The 24,558-nt window shown below is 51.1% G+C and overlaps 1 protein-coding gene across 1 annotated transcript in view; it reads right to left on the reverse strand.

Annotated features, from left to right (window-relative positions):
• Nucleotides 1–2,766: 2,766 nt before the first annotated feature.
• lrrc4ba (leucine rich repeat containing 4Ba) overlaps nucleotides 2,767–24,558 on the reverse strand; it is a 44,942-nt gene continuing 23,150 nt past the window's right edge. Inside the window, exon 4 of the mRNA XM_053851004.1 lies at nucleotides 2,767–22,758. Within this exon, the coding sequence (XP_053706979.1) occupies nucleotides 20,824–22,758 (1,935 nt within the window). The 3' untranslated portion in view covers nucleotides 2,767–20,823. The remainder of the gene's footprint in view (nucleotides 22,759–24,558) is intronic.

Raw genomic sequence — 24,558 nt, forward strand, 5'->3', positions numbered from 1 at the left:
TCTGTGAGGCGTCGCTCTGGCTTGGGAACATGTTGGGACCCTCACATCGAGAGCAAGTGGCACAGAAACCTGGAGAGACCGTGGAGGGCTTCGGAACCTGGGAGGCTCTGGCATGTGCGGCCGAGTCAGCTGCCAACATTCGGAGCGAGAAGTGAATGTCGGTCATCAGCAAGCCCCGCCCACTCTCCCAGACGACCGGCGGAATGAAGCGGACGGCGAGGAGGACGTGACAGGCTTCTCACCTGAACACTGCGTCCACTTCACCTTTTATTATGAATTCACATATTAGACCGCCCTCTAGATGAGTTGTTCCTCAATTTGTCCTTTTTTAAATATTCTCCACTTCAAAACACTTTATATTTTTCACTTCACAAAGCATAGTATAACTAATAGAAGAAATATCAAATGTACTTGTACGGCACAACAGGTTATTCATTTTAAAACTACAGAAATATTACTAAAGACTGGATCATTTTCCCATGGTTTGTTTTTTTTTAACCATTGTAAAGAAGCATTCTAAAATACTCAGAATTATGAAGCCATTTTTCTAGAAACATATTTGGCGGAGATGAAACTGAGCTCTGAAGTGAAGAGCTATCAGCGTAATTGCTCTAATGAAAACCACCCAAGGGCTTTCGTCTTCTTCGACTGCTTTCTCCGGCGCGTGCGAGCAGATGAGTCCTCTCACCTGGAGGCTCGCGGAGAAGTGGCCCAACATATATAACATAAACAGAGGTGGGAGCGAACACGCTGCAAGACTTTCAAAATAATAACGCTATAAGACAAATGCAGATGAAAGTGTCGGCGTCACCAGGAGCCCAGACTCCACAAAGAGCGGCCGGGGATTTGCTCGGTGGAGGGAAAAACAATTACAGAAGCATGAAATGAATAAAAGGTGTATTCAGTTATCGCAGGCTTTGAAGACGAGCGAGGACCAGGAAGCAAATCTAATTCAGCAGCCAGGGATTTCTGTTGCACAAGAAAAACTCCCAAAGTGCAGAGATTACTCGCTCGAAGTGCCAGTTTCTGCTGCTCCACTGCAAACGTCTGTGTGTGTGTGTGTGTTAGATTCACCACAGTTCTGAAGCAAATAAAAGCTGCTACCGGATGGTCGGCTTTGTCGGCCACAGGATTTCAGCGAGACCAGGTCCAGACTTCCTTGTGAGGCACTGACTCAACGCTGCAATCTGGAGTCATTTCGAGTCTTTGTTGGCGCCACAAACGGCGAGCAAAAAGACTCGCCGTCCAGCTGGGTGCTCAGGAGAATTACTCCAGGTAAACACCGGGCGTTCTGGAGGTAGCAGAGATGAAGATGCCGAGCTTCTCTCTGGGAGTGAGAGCAGGATGGTGATAGGATCAGAGGGACAGCACATGTGCTCAGGTGTTTAGGAGACCAAGTCAGAGAGGCTGGATGGAGATGGTTTGGACATGTACAGAGGAGAGAGAGAGAGCCAGTACATTGGTAGATGAAGATGTTGAGATGTTGGAACTGCCAGGCAGAAGGTGCAGCCGCCTGCGTCTCTGACTGAGACGAACTTGCTACAGGACTGGCAGATGAGCTGCCAGCAGAGGTGAGGACTCGATGATCAAACGCTCCCAGCCGGAGATGAATCATCCAAACCTGAGAGGCTTCCGCCGCCCCCAACACCCCGCCGCTCTACAAGGTCGACCAGGAAACCCTTCTGCACGCCGAGAGCCGCCCCGGCACCTCGACTCACGAAAGTCTCAAAAGCATGAGGATGAAACGCGGCGTCGCTCGGCGAGCAGCTTCTGACGCCCGAGATGCTCATTAGCTGTGACTACGACACTAAGTGCTGCCTCCTCCGAAAACGTCTCTGAAGCACTTGTTACGTTCGGGACATCAACAATGCAGGAGGAGAGTCGGAGGGAGCAGAAGCAGAAATGAATCAGTGGTATTCCCAACTGCACCCACTGGAGGCAAGTCACTTTGACTTTGAGCTGCCAACAAATGCCAGGAGGTGAACACAAGCATGATCCCGCCATCAAAGGTTCACCAGGCAGCTGACCACTCTGTCATTACGACCAGCAGAGGAGCAGGCAGACTCAGACTAGAGTGACCTGAATCACCGACGTGGTCCCGCATCTTCAAGTCTCGTAGTGTGGTTCCTCAAGAACTGTAACCCAACTACTGACAATTTGAATATGATTCCAGGTGGCAGCCTCTGTGGCATCTTCAAACAAACCTGAGCCAAATGTCACAAGGAAAAGCACCCAGTGTTGAATGAGAAGAGAGAAAGTGCAACCCTTCAAGGACCAGGTGAAGGAGACAGTCATGACGCTCAAGCATCACCTGCTAAAGAGGTCATGTTGAAACAAGAGCTCCCCGCTGGGGCTCTTGGATCAAGCATCTCTGGAGAGTGGGACCCCGAGACAAACCACGTGGGGTTGAGGAGTTTTGGGCCCCTCACCTCTCCGGGGCCAGCGTCAGGACGACGGCAGCTGTCTTGTTTGGGAACAGCCACCACTGAGCCCTCGCATGGGGAACATTAACACCGACTTGATCCTTTCATCTGAGCTGTTTTTGGAGTGATGCTATTAGTCTGCGCGCGCTTGTTGGACCTCCGCTAAACAATGAGATCAGTCAGATAAGAATCAAAGCTTGAGAGCGGCAGCCGAGATATCAATTATTGCAGATGGATCTAAAATAGGACAGATTCAATTTCACAGTTAAAGCTCGCCCCCCCCCCCACCGCCGCCGCCGCCGCAGCCACCACGCCCCTCCCCCCGTCTCTCCACTTCCCTGGCACAAAAGTGAAGTCATGCAAGTTCTGCAGGAATGTTTTGGTCTCCGTCAGAGCTGTCAGCGATCAAAGGAACCACTCTGGAAAAAGAGAAGTAAACAACTTTTAATAGCTCCGAGATCACGTCCAGCGACGCCGCTCTTCTCTTAAAAACTGCTCAATTCCATGGCGAGATCCACTTCCTCGTCCTCCCCGTCAGACCTTTCCCTCGCCGCCGTCTCCATCCATCTGAGGCAGAATTTCTCTGGGCTGCTAAATGAGGCTCTAAATGTATGTGGCTACATTGTGTCTGCGCTGGAAGACATCTGAGGCAAAAACGTCTTTGCTTTCTGCTCCTCGCCGATGTAAACGGATCTTCATCTGTCCCCCGAACAATATATTCACTTCTCCGGCTAAATGTTGCGTCTCGGTGAACAATGGCTGGGTTAGCGGCGACCACAGCGCCGGGACGGCTGACCTTTATTCTCAAGGAGACAAAGAATGCTGTGTCAAGAGTACCTGCTCCGACACATGCCAGACCCCCGAGGCTTCAGCCGGTATGGTCTCCAAAAGACTCCACCATGCCATTATCTTCAGCCTGTCCGAGGGCAGCAATGTGCCAGACCTCACCTTCGCTCCCTCTCCTTTGAGACGTATCTGCCTGATCTCATTCCTTCAAGGATGACCTGAATGGATGACCTCACAACATCTCAGAGGGCAGCCAATGTGATCGATGGGCTCCCTGCTGGGCCGGTGTTCCTGATGACAGTTGCTCCGACAAAACTGCCACCACAAAGTCCTTAATATCCTTAAAGGGTTTATCAGACCTCTGCTCCATTCGTGAAACTTCTCACTGTCACTTCAGTGACCGCAGGAGAACAGAGGAATGTAGGCAGACTGGTCATTTAGGAGATCTGCTTACCACCTGCTGATCACATGAAGGCAGGAAGTTAGAGGAGATCCTGAGGGGGAGATGATGAGAACATCAGACGGTGGAGAAGAAGGCCAAACAGGAGATTTATGGATGAGGTGAAGGAGAACATCAAGTTTGTCGGTTTGAGAGAAGAGGAAGCAGAGGACAGGGTGAGATGGAGGAAGAGGATCAGCTGTGGCCACCCCTGAAGGGAGAAGGCCAAGGAAGAAAGAGAAGAAGAAGCAGGGAGGGCAGATGGTTTTGACATGTGGAGAGAGGAGGAAGACAAGATGAGGTGAGGTTCACGGGTAAATGAACAGATGAAGGAGTGAGTCGAGGGTGATCAGGACAGGTGACGGTGGAGGAAACCCTCTGGTGAACATGGACTTGCTGGTATATTTGTGTCATCTGAGAGCCTGTGGTGACCTGACCTGACACAGCTGCACTACACCAGAACGCATGGAAGCATGTGGTCAGTGACGGGGACAATGTTTGAAAAAGGGAGCACAAATGGACCTTAGAAGATGGTCAGACTCTTATTCTGAAACAGGAAGCAGCGGTGTTCAAGCTAAGACGCGTGGCTTACCATCAGACTCTCTCATACTTGTTCAAATGCTGCTTCAGTGACATCATCTGGCCTCTCAAGAGTCACTATGGCAACGACAGCAATGTTAAATGAAAGCTCTTATCCTCAAGGCTCACCTCTGAAACGGTGCCACTCTGACAAACAAGTGAGCAACAGAGGCCTGAAGCATCAGGAGGGTCCAGCCAGTCCAGTCAGGAGAGGGGGATCAGACTGCTCAGCGAGGGGGAGACGGAAGTTTGATGGCAGCACCAGACACTTCAGCTCATGAGAGCACGAGGTGAAGGAAGACTCACCATCTGTGTGTGTTGAACAGCAACACAGGGCCTGAAGAGTGAGCCACGTTCCCGCACGGACGTGAGGACGTCGACGAGGGAAGTGGAGGGAGACAGAGCTGCGGTTTTGAAACGCTTCATTCAAATAGTTGCCATGGTTTCGAGATGTTTCCATGGAAATGCTAGCTGCCAATAAAATGAATTTGAGCAGGATTTGTGCAGCAGGTTGGCAGGAAGGTGAGGGCGATGTGGGAGGGGAGGACGACGGGGACAAGGACTGTGGAGGGGGGTACTTGGATACTGCACCAACAGCTGCTTGAAAAAAAAAGGGGGGATTAAAACATCACCACCGAGGCTCTTGAGATGAAATAATTGCGACGTGGACGCTACATTTATAGCCGGACCTGACGCACACGGCTTCCGCCGGCCGCTCCAACCTGAAGGCCGACAGCTGCTCACAGTCTTGGGGCCTGTCAGCACTCGACATCGCACAAACCTTGTCTGGGAAATGAAGCACAAACTGTGGACAGAGATTCTCAGACACCGTCAGTGAGATGTTGATACACCAGCGACATCTTGTCATGGGCAGCGCCCCCCAGAGGAGTAGTTCCTGGTCATCTAATTCGATAGGAGTCATTTTCCGGTCTCTTGTCAGCTTTTAAAAAAGACCTCCAGACAGAGCCTGTCTCACGTGGGCAGTGCCTGGCCATGAGGCAGGGTGGGACAGTGCCTTGGTCTCCCATACTTTACCACCTAATGTTGCCCTCTGACCGCAGCGAGAGAAGAGACCAGTCAGCATCAAGGTCTATCTAGAAAACAGCCAGACTAGGAGGAGCGGCGAATGACCTCGGCTCAAATACCGATTGGTGGGATAGACCAGATGGAAAGACATGACGGACTGTTTAGGAGGAAGGAATGCGGTCATGGCGATCCAGTGTTGACCCTTGACCCATTCTTCAGCGTCCCATGCCAACTCACAAGTCAGCCTTCCGCGTCGCATGCTGACTCCATCCTCACTGGTGGAGTGTCCAAGTATTTTGAGGCCTTGTATATGTAACTGGACTGGACAAAAGAAAAGACCGAGTCACACACACAAGTCACACCGGGTTGGGGTCTCGAGTCCACAAACCCGCTGCTCACCTACACATTAAAATACACAGTCACAGTGAAGCACGCACATCCACGGTGCTAACAGTTTAGCACTCTTTTCCCCAACATGACGACAACTCCATGAAGCAGTTGGTCACAAAACCGAAATCTCATGGTGCTTATACTAACAATAGAGTTCTTGTCTTCACTTAAAGTGACTGGTTTCGACGTTGATTTTCAGCAGAGCGGTGTGTTTCACCTACCCACTGACTGAGTCCAGCGAAAAAGGGGGCAAACTGCTGAACTTCGTCATAACGCAGAGCTTTGCCCTTCAAAATCAAAGTCCTCGAGCAAAATCCAATAGAGCCTAATGAATAAAGTAATAGCTCCCCAAAACAAAAAGAGAAAAACAACAGCAACAGAAGGAGTTTTGACGAACTTCACACATAGTAGAACATACTTGTTACATATATACCAAGTGACACATTACCACGTGCAGAGTGAGCGGAGCGCCATCCCATGGTAAACCCTGACACCAACCCTCGATCTTCTTTTAAGCCCATGGGCTCGGGATATGCCACGGGTGGCCGAACATGCAACGCGAAAGCCTGACTTTGGCGTCAGCATGGGACGTCCACTTTCCCAATGTCAACATACAGTATGTATGTATATCTATCCATATATGTGTCGTTTCTGCACCTTCGGTGGCTGCATCGCAAACATAAGGCAGCAGCAGCTTACGGATGAATGGTTCGATCGCACATATCCGCCAGTGCTCTGGCTACTCGGCGGCGAGCTCGCAACTCTTAATGGAAAGTAAAAGGCAATGAGGCTATTTCAGTCTGGATGTGTTGTCATGGTAACTGGCCTCACAACACAGAGAGGAGCCCAGTTAAATACATAGGCGCTCGGCTGGCCGCTGATTAACATGTGTGCCACCGCAATCACGTCTGCGTGTGTCGGTGAGCCGAGGTGCGTGTGCACGCTAACTCGTCCAAACACTTTCCACTGACTCTCTTTCGTGGAAGCGAGGGAGCAGGGCTGAATGCATTAGCGGGGCGCTGACTCTGACGCACATTTGTTTGTGTGCAGCGCCGGTGTCTCATACTTTGGCGGCTCCTCTGAGAGCTAACAAGGCTTTTATTAATGTTCAGCCGATGACTGATGTCTCTTCCTCGATGCCTTCCTCCTGCCCTTTGTCTTGCCTCCTCTCTCTCGCTCGCTCGCTCTCTCTCTGAAGGACAGAGGTATTCCCACATTTCTCCATCACCACGGCAACGCTGCAGCAAGACAGAGCGAGAGGCCGCGAGAGGAAGGGGTTGGCTGGGTGAGTGGGTGTGGGCCGGCGAGGCTGGGCATGTGTGAACAATGCTAATGCTACTTAGCTGATCATCGATTGTGTGTTTTTCCCTCCGCTCCACATTTGTTTGCCTCCTTTCATTTGCATCCGTCTCTTTCCATCCTCGTCACTCGCCGCTCCTCCGTGCTCTCCGTGCCGCTAAGACTGAATCGCCGCATGCCGCGGCCATTGTTATTGTTCTTGGGTCATTAGGCAAGATACGCCAGGATGGAGCGCTATTCCAGCGAGTCGGCGTGTGCCGATGAGTCCATCCATCCTGTTCCCCAGACTCAGAGGTGACACGGTGGTGCGACCACAGCGACAGTCAGCTGACCTGTGGATGAAGGAGACGCTACACAACTGAACTGAGGACACGGTCGCTCCCACCCTAGAGGACTAGTCAGGTGACTTGGAAGGGTCCAGTGTGCTGTAACTTCTGTGGTGAAGGGTAGTGCTCCCACAGACACGACTTCCTTGAGACTCAGAGGTGACATGGTGGTGCGACCACAGCGACAGTCAGCGGACCTGTGGATGAAGGAGATACAACTGAACTCCAGCCCGTACACGCTAGTGCTGACTTTAGAGGGTTGGTGAGGTGACTTGGAAGCGTGGAGTGCGCTGTAGCTTCTGTGGTGAAGGGTAGTGCTTAACACTCTCCCACAGACACGACTTCCCTGAGACTCAAACATTAATTTTTGGATTTTTGGAAATACATTCTCGACTCAAGACAAGAAAACTCCGCCCCCTATGGGTGAAAAAAATGGTCGACATTTTGATGCTGCAAAACAACTGAGCGTGTTGGGTTTGTGTTTGAGGGAGGTGAATGTGTTTTCCTCAGAGGGGAATTGCTGACTCTACATTGTGGGTGGTTATCGGAGATGGAGTGAGGCCCCCCGGACCCTCTTGACAGGAATAATAAGTGATAGATGGTAAACAAAACGGCTGGTGATGTGAGCCTGACCTGGTCGGTGTCACATGTCAACCACCTCGTCCCCAGCTCCTTGGGCTCCTCCAGTTTCCGTCTTTAGATCTTGTGGTTTTTCCACCGAGCCAGATGGGAGCAGCTAGCAGGCAGCGCCGCACCAGTTTTGGAAATTAGCGACGTCGTAGGAGCGGAGGTGTCAGACTTGTAGGCAGCTGACTCAGAGTCCGGTGGACTCAATAAAGCAGGTCGAGGAGTAAATAACGCTTTCATTCTGCCCGGCTGGAGAGACACACACGTGCAGAGCTCTGCTGCGGCAGTCAGACCTCATCGCTGCTAATCCATGGATTGAAGACAGTCAAGTCAGATTCACCTTCGCTCATTACTGCAACGACTTCTGCTGCGGCGAGGGGTGGTGGTGGAGGGGGGGTTGCTGCGGCGACACCGGCTCACCAGGGCTGCACGTAGTGCATCGTACACACACACTTGAAAACGTTCAACAATCAACTCTGGGGTGCAGCGCTGAGCCGGTCGATTCACCTTGGGGGAAACAAACCATTACGTAACGGCACGAAGACAGCCAGAGAGAGGGAGGCTCTGGGAGGAAAGCTGAGGGAGGGAGGGAGGTGCACGCTGACTCGGCTCGATCCCAGAGGGTGCTGTGCATGTCAATCATCTCCGGTCTGCCACAAACACTTATGGTGCTTTTCAAAATGGCTCCTGCAGATCACGTCAACCCGTCGCCACGACTGCACCGGGCTGGTGTCGGAGAGAACGCTGCCTGAGTGAAGACGTCTCTTCACGGACAGCCGTGCGTGAAATGGTGTCCCTGGATAAATCCTTGTCATAAACGGCACCTTGGATTTTATCGCTGTTCTCCGGGGAAGTCGGAGGAACACGTGGATCGCTAGCAAGAGTGCTTCCTTTCCCGCTGCCTTCCGAAAAACACAACATGTGTGTTCTCCTGAAGACCATAATCCCCAAAACTCCCGCCGCAAATCGATTGGACCCGGCAGCTCACGAGCCAGCCAATGAGGACGCGCCATCCTAAGTGGCTTAGACAAAGTTCGGCACAAGCCTCGGCTGATTCCAGTCTCCTTCTCTCCCAGAGAGTCGTGGATTTGAAATGAAACAAGATTACACACCTGTTTGTCAACACTTCTCTTCGCAGCGCTTCAGTCATCTCCCGCTTCGAAAATCTGCTCCATTCAGCAGAATCTGGGAAGTTCACAGTGAGTTTAGCAACATGAAGCCAAAGCCACTGAAACAAAAGAGCCAGCCGCCAACGGACTTGTGAACTTCAGAATAGTTCTATAGAGTTACTTGAGGTTGAATCAAGATCCATCCGTTGAAGACCATACCACTATTGCAGCAGACATCTTTGCAAGACGCCACCTTAACTGAGCAGTGGTTCTACTCCGAGTCTCTCCTGGATGCCTGAGCTATAACTGAGAGTCCTCTCTACAAAGCAGTGGTCCTCAAACTGAAGACACTGTGCCAATCTTTCTCTCCATCGCCACCCTTCCCTCACTCCAGAACAAGACCCCAACATACTTGGGGAAGAGCTTACCTTGCCGTACGTTGTTATCTCATAACCTCGAGCCAGTTTTAAGCTCCACTCTGGCGTGTTTCCAGTCGAACACTCGTGTCGTCACAGCCTTTGTGGAGCCTCCAAGGCCGGCGCTGAAGTCAGTGGATGAATACCATGATTCAGCCTTCACAGTGAGAGAAGATAGTGGTCTGGAATCTAAACAGCAGAATATTTCATGGATCCTGGGAGTCGCTCTAATGGTCCGAGAGTTAATCTTCTCTGGCAAAGCAAACACCAACGATCGCTGTAAAACCTCCGATAATTCCGACTGGGCCAAGTGACTGGAAGGTAAAGAATATTGTAGCATGTCACAAGCGTGTCACAGTGGTGGCGTGCACAGGCCTGGACATCATGCAGGACCTGTCGCTGCATCTTCTCTCGTTCGCTCTCTCTCTCTCCAGTGGCATTAGCACTCGCCTGCGTCCTGCTGGCTAATCGATAACTCATCTCTCCATGTCGATTTACCTCCCCCCCACAGGAAAACAAACGTCCTTCCACAGGACAAACAAAGGAGGGGAGGTAAAGAAGTCGCTGGATAATTGAGAAAACACTGTAAACCTCATGAAGTGGAGGAGAGTTGAGGAAGACGGTCAGTCGGAGGGAGGGGTTGGAGGATTAGCCGCGTCTCCAAGGTTACGCTGTACAACTGTGTCCCAGCAGCGAGGTGGAGGGAAGCTGTGGCGGGAGCTGAGGAGCGCTGACACGGGTCCTTCATCACAGCAGATGAAATTAAAAGCGACAGAAGCACCTGTGTCGGCTCGCGAACCTTCACGTCCAGGCACGGTGCCATCCTTGGCCTCCCCACTTCACCCCCAGCAGCGACCAGTTGGGGCATGTACAGCCCAGAGTCTGCCTCCAGGTTAGCGCGTCAGAAGCACTTCCTGAACAGCACCTCCGACTGGCTTCGGCCCCGCCACTTCGATGACCGTGGTCAAGTGAGACATCTGACTCTGTTGAATGTTTCAGCTGAGACAGCAAGAAGGTGCCAGTCCAGGTCAAGGGTCTGGCACTGGGTCTTCCCTCGGTGGAGTTGTCGGTGCGATACTGGCATGAGCTCAGTCCAGCGTCCAGCATTCACCTGGACTGGACTCTAGTGTGAGTGACACGCTGAGTCGATGCCCTCTGGTGGACAGAGTGATATGAAATACATGTGCATATAACCCTCCGTTCATGAAGCCATGATATCATATGGAAATGACAATGGCTGGCTGCTTTAGCGTCATCTATGTAGCGTGACAGCAGAGAGGCCGCGGCACATCAGCCGACTGCCAAAGACTTCCCATCCCACGGTGCAGGCACGTCTCTCACCTCTGTGTATGCTAATGCCAGCCGTTCGGGGTCAGGAGAAAGAGCCGGAGCCGGTTTCATGTCGGCACCCACGTCAAGGCTGCGGGAGTCAGATACATGTGTGTATAACTGGATTACAATAATCAGATTACACAACATCGCCGATGAAAATAGAAAAGCCAGAAGACCAGTTTAAAAAAAAAAAAAGCTTCTTAGCTGCACAATGACTGGAGGAGTCTTCCCACGTCTGAGGAGAGCGATTTAAATATTGGGAGGAGTGCAACCAAATTGCAGCGTGCTTCCCTCTGAAAACAGCATGGTTCCGCGGCTGCTTGCAGGCAGGAGGGGCTTCGGACCTCACGGCTTCCTGGCTGCTGCTCAGGAAAGACATCAGCGCCAGCCAGGATTGGGCGAGCGCTTGACTTTTCTATCCCAGACGAACAAGAGCTCTGCCTTTATTCCACCTTGCTTTTTCAGCCAACCCATCCTCACCACCATGGCGTCACGTATTGGCCTTGGGAAAGAGGACTTTTGCGTAACATGCTGACGCTAAAGGCAGCCTCCCGCGTCATCTCAAAGGAGGAGGCGCTCTCCCCACTGAGTTTAATGGGATGTCAGAAGGTGGCCATTTGAGGGGCCATAAAAAACAAGTGACATATAACCCCAACCGCCGTCTTTCTTTCTCTCATGATGCGCTGCCCACAGCGTCAAGACATGCCACGAAAGGCGGAACAAGAGCTTCGATTGTTTGAGCACAATGTCACAATACATTTCAAGGAACGGATCCCCGCCTTGACCACGCCACCTACCTCCCAAAAAAAACCCCACCAATACCTCACAGCATTTCAATTCATCCCTGCAGCTGTTCACACCGTTAGCACTTCCTGCTACACTCACATCAGACCCTTGTTTATCTCTGAACCTGAGCTGTAATTTTGACCAGAGGCGCATCACATCAGGAACCAAAATATGAACCACATTTGTTGAAGGAAGAAGAGGATGACAGCATGTCAGAAGTTGGAATCCTCTTCAGAAGCAGAGAGGATGCTCCTAAATGTGGCGCTCAACATGACCGTCAAACAACACGCATCTCTCCAGAAACACCAGCGCAGCCTCATGATCACACTCAAGTGCAAGGCGCAGGCGTGGGTCAGCAGCTCGGGTCATCACTAACACCCTCCAGCCAGCCGGCCCACAGGCTCGGTGTCAAGCAGGTTTGACACACTGACACACTGAGTCCACAACGCACACCACACTGCTGCGGAAAACAGACGGGGAAAAGAGCATTAAACCGACACTTGTTCGCTGTCCTGCTGATTCATGCGAAAAACTGAATCAGCATTTTTGTAAAACCGTGCACTTCTCATAAGATGGAGAGAGAATCGCGGAGGCTACAAACAATGATGGCATATTTGAGGTGTTGAAAAACTTTACGTATGGTTTATCAGGCCTTATGAAACAAAAATGATGAACTGCTTTTCACATCACATTGTTTTAAATGCTGAAAAAGATGGTGAAACAGATGATGCATCCTAGTGACTCGTCCACTTCACGGGAAGACTCGAGAGCTTGCTGCTCAACATCTGGAAGGCTCTGTTCGACCGATGAACATGACACCAGCCGACTCACGACAGACACACACAGCTCTGAGTGAATGTTCTTCGGCCTTCATTTCCGCTGTATTCCTGCACGGTTCCACAAAGCTTCTGCAAAACAGTGAATCACTATATCATCAGTGAACATCATGGACCACACCATGAACATCAGTCTGTCCATCACCGTTGTGAGCTGATAATTGCCAAAATATTACTCTCATTTCGAGTCATCCGTTACATACTGTTGGCCTTGTGTGTGAACACAAATAATGATTTCTTTGAACTTGCAGTTCCATAAAGTTGAGTTTTTTCGGGACCCAGTGTTCAGCTCGGACTGTGAATGCCAGAGATGGAAGCCACGGTAAATGGAGTCTGTCACAGGGTGTGTTGACGCAAAAAGTCCAAAATAATGTGCGTTTGAATGTGAGGGGGTGAAGAGCGACTCAGGCATCTCTGCGGGGGGTGAACGTGGCAGGAGGAGGCCGTGGGAGGAGTGAGCGAGGAGGTAAGCAGCCACAGCGCCGAGCGGTGTGTCACTGAGAAGAGGGGAACTGAACTGCAGCCTCTTCTGCGGCGCAGGGCCAGAAAAAAGGCAGAGGAGCTGGAGAAGTCTGCCGTGCACCTCCTCCCCTGCGTCTCCTGAGCCAGGGACAGTGAGGAGTCATCACCCCGCGGGCGCTGGGTGACATATAAGCAACGCACGCCGACACGAAGGCCCACTCCACTCACTGGGACATGTGCATCATTATGCACACTTACGCCACTCATGCAAATGTGACGCACACGTGCACACACACCACACAGACGGATCAGCAGTGACAGCGAGTCTCTCGGTGCCATCTCTCCTCCTGTCAGCCATGTTTCTCTTCAATCTTCCTCCGCAGTCCTCCTCTATTTCGGGCCTTCCCCGTCACTCTCCGGGCCCGGGAGGTGGGGACTCCCCGGGCGACATAAGTCGTTGCGTGGGAAAGCGCCACACACGTGAAGGTGCAGAGGAGTTGTTTGTAGTTTCAACTGCTCTCAGAGCGGAGAGTCTGAAGACCACAGTTCTGGTTCTAGCCGCGGCTGAATCATCAAATGTGGAGTTTTTGTGATTCACTTGAACCCCTTTTTACTTCAGGGTGATTCAACTGTAGCCCAAAGAAGATAAATAAATCAGCAGCGACGGCTCTGCCTGGCTGTGTGGGCGGAGACAATGAAGGTGCAGAGAAATCGATAGCGCCAGTGCAAGTTTATTCCCCACTGATGACTGTTTACAACCGCTTCCTGATGCGGAGACGGCGTGCGCCGCGGGATGGACCCGCCGTCCTCCAGCCGGCTCTCACGTCCAATAACGGCTCCCATCCACCGCGGTCGTCTGACTGACTTCTCGAAGGCTGGGATTTACACTTCAAAGTCCTATAGTGCCCGCCTGCCCGCCCAGCCTCCAGCGAACATCATGCGCAGCAGACTGTGATTATGATGCCGAGCCAAGGTGGCCGTAAAGTAAATCTGGGCCGGGATTCTGTCGATAGAGAGAGAAATGTGCTTTTAAACTGTGAACGCTTCCTCTCAGAGGAGCGGAGCTGCTGGGTCAGCGCTTCCTATAATAGTTACAGATGCTCCAGGAGATTCAAGTCCCAGCACACTCTCACACACACACACACGCACGCACGCGCTCACACACACACGAGACTGCAAGAGGGCTTTCCTCACTGGTCAGAGTGTCCACCTCACCTCAGCACTCACTTCATGTTGGTAGACCGTGAAGGCAACTGAGCCAGTCAGGTGAAGGTGAGTCCAAGACAAAGGCTCATGTCCCATTTCTCACCCTTAACACTGGGCTCTGAGCGTCACGTGTCAGTGTGGTGTGTCCCAGTCCTCCTCACTGGCCGCTCACCACTGGAAATGATCCCTTCAAACCCAGGGAGCTCCGGAGCTGACTTGAAACCAGGTGGGAAGATGAAGTGTGGAGAGATGTCCAGGAGACCAAAGGACTTCGTTTCAAAACAATGTTGGACAGGACAACAGGGACATGTTAGTAGCCAGGAGCACTCTTCTCTTTGTTGACTTTCACACGTTAGCGAGCCAAATGCTTGACGGTGACATGACGTCATCAAGTGTTGTCCCATGTCTTAGGGACGTCAGTCACTTCACTTGGTCGTCTGAGGGCCTTCACAGTGGAGGTCAAAGACCTGCTCCATTCTCAGCGAACTGCAGACCAGCCACGAGGGACTACACCCTGCAGCAGAAGGTGAACCTGGCTATGAAGACTGGCCGTCAGGGAGAGAGGTGGCCGACTATGGCCGCGGCAAGGACAATCTGAGAGGTCGACTCGCCCCAAACCTTGCCATGGTTAGCTGCATCTATGGCCTGTGTGTCCCCAAAACTGGCACTACAGGCGGTGTCTCCCTGAAGTTTGATGACTTCAGCTTCTTCTATGAACACACTGCTCGTGTGTTGAGGACCAGAACATCGCTGAGTTCATTTATCCTCAGTCATTTCCACATCCTCACCATAAAGTTGTCCTTTGATGCGACTGCTCTGATGAAGACGGCTTCACAGAACTTCACTCTGAGTGAGACTTCAAACTGGCCGGCCGCGGTCACCTCCACACAGAACGATGCTGTAATGACAGTCATGCCTGTTATGCAACTCCAAATGTCAGCGAGGTCTCTTCAAATGCTCATAGGAAGGAAGAAAAACAGCTTCCCCTCAGCCCATCTTTTTTTCCTAAGTTTCCCACAGGACGTCTGAGGGCTTTCACAAGCATGAAGCGCCGAGCGTTCAAACTCCGCCGGTGTTCAACAGAGGAGTTACGAGGTGCGTCACACTCACATCCCCCTCCATAAAGCATTGATAAGGAGTCTATGTTAAGCAGCTCCGCCGCAGCTCTTCCCATTAATCCAGGTTTCAACCCGCCGCCGCTGCTTTGACTGTTTCAGGGGAATTCTCCTCGGAGGCCGCCGAGCGTCGCGGGGGAGTCGGTCGCCCGAGAGGAGGCGCCGCTCATCACGCTCACGTCGCGGCCCACACACACACTCTGACAAGCGAACGGCCGCGCGGGTCTCAAAGCGCCCGACTTGAGCAAGGAAGACGTCAACAGCAGGCTTCCCCGGGCCATCCGGAGACAGGCGCAGACGTCCGTGCTCAAGTCAAATTAAGGACAGCTCGCAGGTCTGAGGACCTGAGGAGCTGCTCGGCCACACTTCAGAAAAGGCCGTCCTCGCCAGGCGGCTAGTACAAATCCAGGACTTGGAAATGAGAACCAGCTAAATAATACATCTGGATTAAATCCAATAAAGGGAGGTCGGCTTCGGAGGCGCAGCAATGATCTGGTTTAGGAGGGAAACAGCGAGGCGAGCGGGACCGGCGGAATCCGGGTGACACAGTGGTGCAGGCAACAGATTCCCACAAGCTGCCATCCTGACGGCCACGTGACAAATAAGGGCAATAATGATGCGTATAAATGACAGAGGTCGGATGGTTTTGGCCTCAGCCATCGGGAGAGAATTAGCACCAGCGCTGCAGAGCATGCATCATTGACAGCGTATCAATAATGCATGGAGCTCTGCTGTCACTAGACTGCTATATTTAAAGGAGGAGGGCTGACAGGGAGGAAATTAAGCCGTGTGGAGCGGGGAGAGGGCTTGTAGGGGCGGAGGGAAGCAGTGTGAAACACCACCCTGGGGGTCTGCGCCGCGCGTGGACAGTGGTGGATGGTGTTCCGCGCGCTACAGCTGAGGAAAACAACCTTGAAGCTCAAAACTGTCCAATTATCTGCTGTCTCTCTCTTTAATCTTTTCTGCGGTAGCAGTTCGGTCAAACGCTAACTCCTCTTGAATTTCCGCCTTGTCTCTTTGGTTTTCACGTCGGGAGGTCTGCCTGGATGAGGCGTGCAGCCGCCGTGGACCTACTTTTACATCATGGCAACCGTCCCAGGCGCCTCTCAGCCTGACCCCGCAGAAGGTGACTGACTCCATGCTGTCATCCTTCCATGCTGGATCACTTTCAGACTGTGGGATCTCCATCCTTTCATGAAAAAAAGAGAACTATGCCGTGTGCGGGCAACAAGACGGACAAAGATTCCGCTGAAAAGCCATTCGCAGTTTCACTTCGTGCAAAGATTCCACGGCTTCGTCACGCTACTGTCAGCTGAGCGGTCGGCGCTGCTGTTCCTTTATCATTAGGGCGAATACTGACTAACACAAGCCGCTAATTCCCAGTGCCGCAGAAGTCCTAGCCGTGCTAGCATCAGCCACTTTAGAAGCACAGTCTGTTCTGACGGTTTGACTTTGGCTGAGACAGTGCGCGACACCGTGCTCAGAGATACTTATACAAGTATCTCATAGCATCAGCTAGCAACGTCTGACGACGTCGTAGAGGCAGGCACCCCTCCTGTACCAGTGCTGTCCAGCAGGCGGGGCACCATTTACCGAAGCGACTCGGCTCCTGCAGCTTCTGTCGGAGCAGCTCCAGGGAGGATCCACACACCGGGCAAAAGAAGCTTCCAAAACACACCCTCCGACAACATCATGAATTTGCCAGTGAGAAGCCCATTAACAGCGAATACATTCACATTTGCAGTTGGAGATGTCCAAAAAAAACCTGAAAAAACAGGAGACCTGTGGCACTCGAAGCTGACAAGAGGAAGACATGTTTAATTGATCGAGATGAAGAAACAGGGATTTACGACGGGAAGCAAAGGTGCGATCCAGTGCCTCCTCAGACTTTACAATCAGACCTGAAAGACATGAAGGCTTTTATTGCCCAAATCTGAGTCAGAACAAGCCCGACGTGGAAACACAGCACTTCCATTATAGTGGCAGTGTGGTGCGCTCTGACTCACACACTGCTGCAGTGTGACTGTGTGGCTCACACCCGAGTCTCAACAACACATCCTTTCATTTGCCGCGCGAGGAAACATCGCCGTGTTTCAGGGGATACAAGCTGAGGAGGCGTCTTCTTCTTCAGGTGAGGATGATGATGAGGATGCTCCACAGGACAACTAGCATCGTTGACTTCTGAGCTCGGTGCAATCCACATTATGACCACCTGAGTTTGACTGCAGCTCTGGTGGAATGTGAACGAAAACTAGCGCCATGTTTGTCGGGAAGCGCAAACCCTCGTGAGGCCAGCCAGGGTTCCTGATAGGGCAGCACAGCACATGTCCAGTCAATGCCTTCACTGTACCGGGAAATATCACCGCACATTTTGACGATGAAAATAATTTGTCCACGTTTTTGATCACATTCCTATGGATACTTTTGAGTAGCCGAAAAATGCCAAAATTGACCCACAACACTCAGTAACACACAACACTAGCTGCAGTATTTATTCAAGGATTAATAAATGCCGGCGTTTCTGCGGCATGTCGCGGCTCCTCCGAGGGCATAAGTCATAGCCGCGCACCGTGCGCCCAGAGTTCCTGACCACTTAAAACGACAACTAGACACACAAACATGGCACAACAGACTAGGGCTCTTTTCACTTTCCAGTCCAACTCCAATGCCGTCGGCATCCTCCAGATTCCATGTGGCACCCCTTCGTAGTCAAACTCACTCACTCGTCACAAGTGAAGCTTCATTTCAGAGACAGAGGACGCACCACTAACATGACTGGACTCCAGCAGCATGTATTCATTTCTGTTTTCCAAAATCATAACGTGAGCATCAGGCGTTAAATGATCCAAACCTACGTCAAGATGGCTGACTGCCATGGCAGCATGAAATCATATGACCAGTGTTAACATCTGACAAACATACATGTTCAGCACAAGTCCACACATCCAGACCAAATGGAGCAGAAAACGTCGGCTGTCAGTGTTTAGCATTCAGAATCAAGACACGCTGATAAGGGCTGTCGCAGCGGCAACAGTTGCCAGGGCAACCTGCCGGCAGGATGCAGCCAGAGAAGAGGACAACGCTCAGGTTGATTTGGAAAACTCGAGCGAGATGGGAGTGCGCCAAGATTCATTCCTAACAGCCAAGACAGAGAGAGTTGTTATGGCAACGAGATGTTCCGATGAGCTGGCCGTGTAATCCTTATGATGTTTGTCCGGCTTTGAGCCCAAACAAAGAGAGTGAAATGCTGCACTTGTTCAGTAGAAGTGTGACGAGGGGAGACAGTGAGGGACGGAAGAAGAGAAGGACAGCTATTGAGGTTCTCAGGGCCATGAAGGTGCACAAGGTGCTGGGGCCACACTCGGTGAATGTAAACATCATTTGTCTCCAGATCTTTTTGAACTTCAGTTGGTCATTCACACGCTGGCGCCCGCTGCCAGCATGATGTGATGACGTCATGAAGTTCAAGTCCTGAAAGTCTTGAAATCAAAACACACACTACAACCTTTGAGCCACACACAAATGGCCGCTCCTGCGTCGGTGTGCATCAGAACCCATCCAAAACACAGCAGTGATGTCGGGGCAGAGCTGAGCCGCGGTGTTAGGAACGCGTCACACTCACCCGTGATGTCTTCTGGACCACCCTGCTCGTTCTGCTCCACACGTCCTCTCAAGGCCCTTGTTGGCCAGTGGTGATGACGGCCTTCCTCAAGTTTTCTGTCGTAAATTCATTTGCTCAGATTCTTGTTGAATTGAATTGAATTGTTGTTATAAACAAAAGCATGAGCATTGAGCACCTTTAAGCATCGCACCAGAATCATGTCCTACCCGGTGGGACCTCGGCTCATAAACTGGTTCCAACTCAATGTAAATGTTTGCTCAGTGTAGCAGCGAGGAGAGCGACCACAGGGGAGGTGGGAGGATGATAGTAGATAATAGAGAAGCATCTGATCTCAAACTCATGGCTTGCAGGCCATTTGTAGCCCACCACAAAACATTCCGTGGCCTGCTTGATGTCCACGTTGAGTAGCCCAAAACACTGGTAAAAACCAGGGACCACCCAAATCATCTGCTAGTACAGTAAACTGAGGGCGATTCTATTAAGACTATTCAATAGTTGTGTTAAAGAACCTATAAAAAAAGAAACGGAGGAATTTCTCCCAAAAGCAACGTGGCGACACACAGCAAGAATGATGGGAAAAGAAAAAAAAAGACCCTGAAAGTCCCTTTTATGTGCCAGGTTTTTTAATTTTCAAAGTGACCTCTGCTAACAGAACATCTCTTATAATTATGACCAGTGTAATCGTCTAATTATAATAACAATAACAATATTACAATAAAGAGAACACTCGGTTTAAAAAAACAAACAGAAATGAAACTAGATAAAAACTCAACTCAAAAACACGTATCATAATGACTTTTTTTTCTTAAAAGAGATTGATAAGGTATTATCTTTTTTTTTCAGTTATATGTCCTTGTTGTTGAAAAATATTCCCGCCACTGCTCTTGTGTGTCCGTCACCCAGCGAGCTCGTCTTACCTTTGTCGTCCGGCTGCCGTACAATCCACTCAAACGCGACAACACTGAGATACAGTTGTGAAATAATCCACTGAAGCAGTCTTCAAAAGTCTGTGGAGTCAATCTGAGGGCTGTCCTTTTGTTTTTTGTTTTTTTTTTAAACTCCTTCTGTTGCGGTCGTCCCAAAGTCACAACACAACTCCAGCGTCGCACACAAATGGAACAAAACAATGTACTTCTCTGCTATTGGTAGGCACAAGTAGTGATAATAATAGTCATAGCATGATAATAATGACAACACAATAACAACTGATATGTCGAATCTCCGCCTCAGTTTTTTTTTTCGTGAACTAAAAGTAGCAGCTTTGTCGGAATCGGACATGACGTCATCATTACTATCGTTATGATCATTATTATTAATACTGTGGACAAACCCCCGATGACCCTGTTGACAGCGGAAACTGTGGCTACGAAAAAGTCAAAACAAATCACAGGAGTTTTCAGCCACTCAAATTCAAGCGGCTGAGTCGGCCATCTTGACCCACGTCCCGAAAGGTGGCCTCTTTTAAATATACTCTTCAGAGTCTTAAGGTTGATAAAGACTCTTTTTATAATTTACTTCTTTGAATGAAAATATATTTACGTATATAATATGTACTTTCAGTCTCAACTCTCTCGTCGTCCTTCCTCCTAAAACTCTGTTAGGAAACTGCCAGGAAAAGCGAGAACCAAACAGACGTTGTTTCCTGTGAAGTCCTGGTTCGTAGTCACTGCTCTAATTTCCACTTCCTGTGTTCTAGTGCGTCCTGGAGACCTGGGACTGCTCCACACCCCGAAACACTGTTTGTTTGTCAGCATCTGTGCCAAAATGCTAATCCGACAACATGTTCATTGGCCAACATCAGAGCTCCCTCTCTATATATACACTGAGCGTGTCTTGAAATGTACAAACCAATCTGTATAAAACCCAGAGAGGTTCATTGCACTTGTGTTTTCATGATTTTGGACTTTGGCAAGAGACTATTGTGAATATTCTGGATGTGTGTCGCTCGCAGGTGCTATTCGTGGGGCCAGTGCTGTTAGTTTCTTCCTGGACAGTTTGGCTACAATCAGTCCGGTGATCATGGTCCCACCGCGTCTCTTGCCATTCAAATCTGAGTCTCCTGCACGTTTTCCTTGGAGCCGCTCTTAAACAGCAGCGGCTCGTTTTGACCTTTACCCATCAGGCCTTTCAAGGAACTGTGGAGACTCAGCTGGGGCAGGGGCACGGGCGTGGGGAGGCTCCCACTGGTGGGCAGCCCTCCACTTGTGGTGGTCGGGACCTGGGAGCAGGATATGGACTGCGAACACGGGTTGTTGTTGTTGTTGAGGCCCATGCCGGTGCCCAGACCCATCATGTTGTTGTTGAAGTGGTGGGACTTGTAGTAGTGGTTGAGGTGATCCGATCGCGCCAGGTTCGGTAGGTTGACTATTTCCGGGTGGTGCAACCTGAGACTTTGCCCGCCCACTAATCCGCTACAGCCACTTTGGGTCACAGCCGCCGCTCCTGAGATCCCGCCGCTTCGGCTGCCGTTGCCGGCCGCGAGCTCGTCCTCCACATTGATGATCTCGATGGCTCGAGCTGGACCGTGGTGTTTGTGCAGCTGGTGCTGTTTCCTCAGCTTGTAGAACACCACGAGCATCACCGCCGCCATGAAGGTGATGGCTACGAAGCAGCCGATGATGATCTTGGTGGTCTTCATCACGTCATCCAGGCCAGAGAAGCCCGGTTCAGTGATGGGCACAGTGAGGGTCGGTCGCGTCGTCCGGGGAGTGGAGGAATTGCCGCCAATGGAAAGAGAAGAAGGCGTGGTAACGCCATCTGGCCACAGGTGGCCTGAGGGAGTGGGATCTGCGTGGACACGGATGAAGGTCTCGTTGATGGCGACCAACGCCGACTCTTCTTCCACTCCTGCTGTTTCAACAGTTTCCACAGTGACGGTCGAGAAGTAGGTGTAGTTGACGCTGGTGTCAGCCGCGGTAACATTGAGGACAGCGGTGGCCGTGGTGTTGCCGGCAGCGTTGGTCACCATGCAGGTGTACTGGCCGGTGTCACGCAGGGTGACGTTGGTAAAGTTGAGCGTACCATCGTGCAGAACTGATATCCTGACCCGGTAAGAGCCGTGAGTCATGAGGGTACCATTGGGAGTAATCCAGTTCACAGAGGTCGTGGAGGTGCTCGTGCGACACTTCAGCTCGGCAGCCATTCCCTCCGTCACATTGAGATCGGTCGGCGGCTCAACGATGACCGGCGCAAAGCAGGTGAAGTGGCTCTGGTCAAGTTCGCCTATGTACTTGCCCTTCAAGAAGGGGGGGGCATGGCAGCGGGCGCAGCAGGTGGTGTTGCTGGGCACCGTCTCTTTCAACCACCAACTCAGCCAAAGCACGTCACAGTTGCACACCCACGGGTTGTGGTTCAGGTGGACCCTCTCCAGCTGGTGCAGGGGGGTAAAGAGGTCGTGAGGTAAAGAGTGCAGGGAGTTGTGTGACAGGTTCAGCTCCTCCAGGTTCTTAAGGTCGTCAAACGCGTTGCGTTCGATGACCGAGACCTGCGAATGCATCAGCCACAGCTTTCTCAGAGAGACCAGGCCCTGGAAGGAGCCGGGTCTGATGATCTCCAGCCGATTCCCGGACAACTCCAGCTCCTCCAAACGCACGAGAGCAGTCAATTTAGGAATGTCCTTCAGGCCGCACATGCCCAAGTTCAGGTACCGCAGATTGATGAGGCCCACAAAGGCGGCGTCAGATATAAAATCCAACTTCTTGAGCTCGCCGAGGTCGAGTCGTCGCAAGGAGGGCACCCGGTGAAAAGCGTAGCCCGGCAGGGTCTCGATCGGGTTGTTCCGCAGCCACAGCTCCCGCAGTTTACTGAGGTACTCGAAGGCGTGAGATGGCACCAGTGTGAGGCGGTTGTCGAAGAGCTCCAGCGTGTTGAGGTTCGGGAGGCCATTGAACGCTCCGACCTCAATCTGACGGATCTGATTCTTGGACAGCTGAAGGATCTCCAGGTGTCTCAGGTGCTTGAAGGTGTCTGACTTGATCACCTGATGAGACACAGGAGGGAAGTGTCATCAAGGAGCCGAATCGTGACAATATTTCTATGATGTGGAGGTGAAAACATGAGCAACACAAAGAAACAAAAGCAGAAAATCACGTCCTCATTTGAACCCAGGTAGGACACGGAAATCTCCCCGCGGGGCCATCCACGAGGCTCCTCGGCTTACTTACCATGTTAAAATTGATTTTGGCCAAATTAGAGGAAACTGAAAGTAAGACTTTCATGAAATACACAACAACATAGCCCGGTCTAATTGCTGAAACAAGTCTTCGGACTAACAGACATGTCAACAGATCATTCAGCAGCAGCAGTTAGCCGTAAATATTGCACACAAATGCAACGGCCGCACACTGGAAAATTGGATGAAACACAGTAACAAGTGATGTGTCGAGGTCTGGTGCAGTTCTCCTGCTTCCTGCTCTTCAAAAGACTGACAATAATCAGTCAGATTGTGTCTTGTAGTCTGGTTCTGCTGTGTTTTCAGGCAGCGGAGGGTTAAGGTTGTTTTTGAGCTCATGGCTCCACAGAGATGATGTTCTTTGTCAGAAGTCAAAACACAGTCGGCGTGTTGTGTGTGACGGTGGAGACACAGGAAGTCCTGGAGTCAGGCCACCGTCGACTCTGAATATGGAGCACCGGGGGGTGGGGGGTGGTTAGAGAAGAAGCTCACGGTGGGGGGGGCTGTCAAGGCTTTCCTCTGAGGGAGCTCAGCAGAGGACAAAATAAGAATGTTGGATGCCTGCAGGTGTTCCAACATTTTTAGACTTTTCATCATTTGGAGTGGAGGCAGCAGGATGCAACAAAACAAGCGTCAGTCAAACCACAACGTTTGGTTCTCTGATCAAGTGAAATCCATCAAATCACCCATGAGTTCCTCCATCCATTCCTCTATTCATCCATCCGTCAGTCCGTCTGTCCAGCCACCCATTATAAATCTCCATTGATCTGCGCAGTCTCCACATCCATCCGTCTCCTGAGGCCTCCATCATTACCAGCCCTTCATCTCATCCGACCTACATCCTCTCATCTCCAGAAAACAGAACTTAACAAAGACATTTCCACGCACAGATGAAACCTCCGACAGCGAGAAGAGTCTCCGTGATCACTCCACTGCTCTGTGAGTAAATGTGCAGCCTGTGAGTCTGTATCGACGTTGGCTGGTTAAATGATCTCCTCCCGCAGCTGTGAGGCCACAAAACACCGGCGAGGGACCGGAGATAAATCGTCAACGCATACAAAAGTCGGCGCGGAGTCATGGAAATATTCCTTCCTTTCCATTTATCACACTTTCCCAGAGTCCTGTGCGGCTCTAAGTGGCCCTCGCTCTCATTACGGAGCGCGATTTCTCACAGATGTTTCTCATAACAAAACACCTCCATCACCGAAGCATCCCAGTTTCACACAGGCAGCCGCCCAGACAAACGCCCTCTCTGATCCAACAGCACCGGAGCAGCCAGGAGTCAAACCTCAGTTTGGACTGGAGCATAGAAAGGAAAGCTATGAGTGGAACCCAAGGACTCGCTAAGACAGATGAGATGAAAGAGAAAAAGAATAAGCAGGGTGTCAATCTCCATTAGCTCAAGCAAGACGTGTCTGAGTGAATATTGGTCAGGATTGTGCTGCTAATGAATAAGAAGAATATAAAAGCCACATAAACATGTTAATCGACTTTTTTATCATGACCAGAATCATCCAGGGTTTTGGTAAAGCAAAGCCAGGGAACCATTGTTTTAAGGCCGGACTTGCGTGTGTGCTGGCTTGTTTACCCTACTTTGTGGGGACCAAC

The sequence above is a fragment of the Synchiropus splendidus genome, chromosome 19, assembly GCF_027744825.2.
Source record: "Synchiropus splendidus isolate RoL2022-P1 chromosome 19, RoL_Sspl_1.0, whole genome shotgun sequence".
NCBI lineage: Eukaryota > Metazoa > Chordata > Actinopteri > Syngnathiformes > Callionymidae > Synchiropus > Synchiropus splendidus.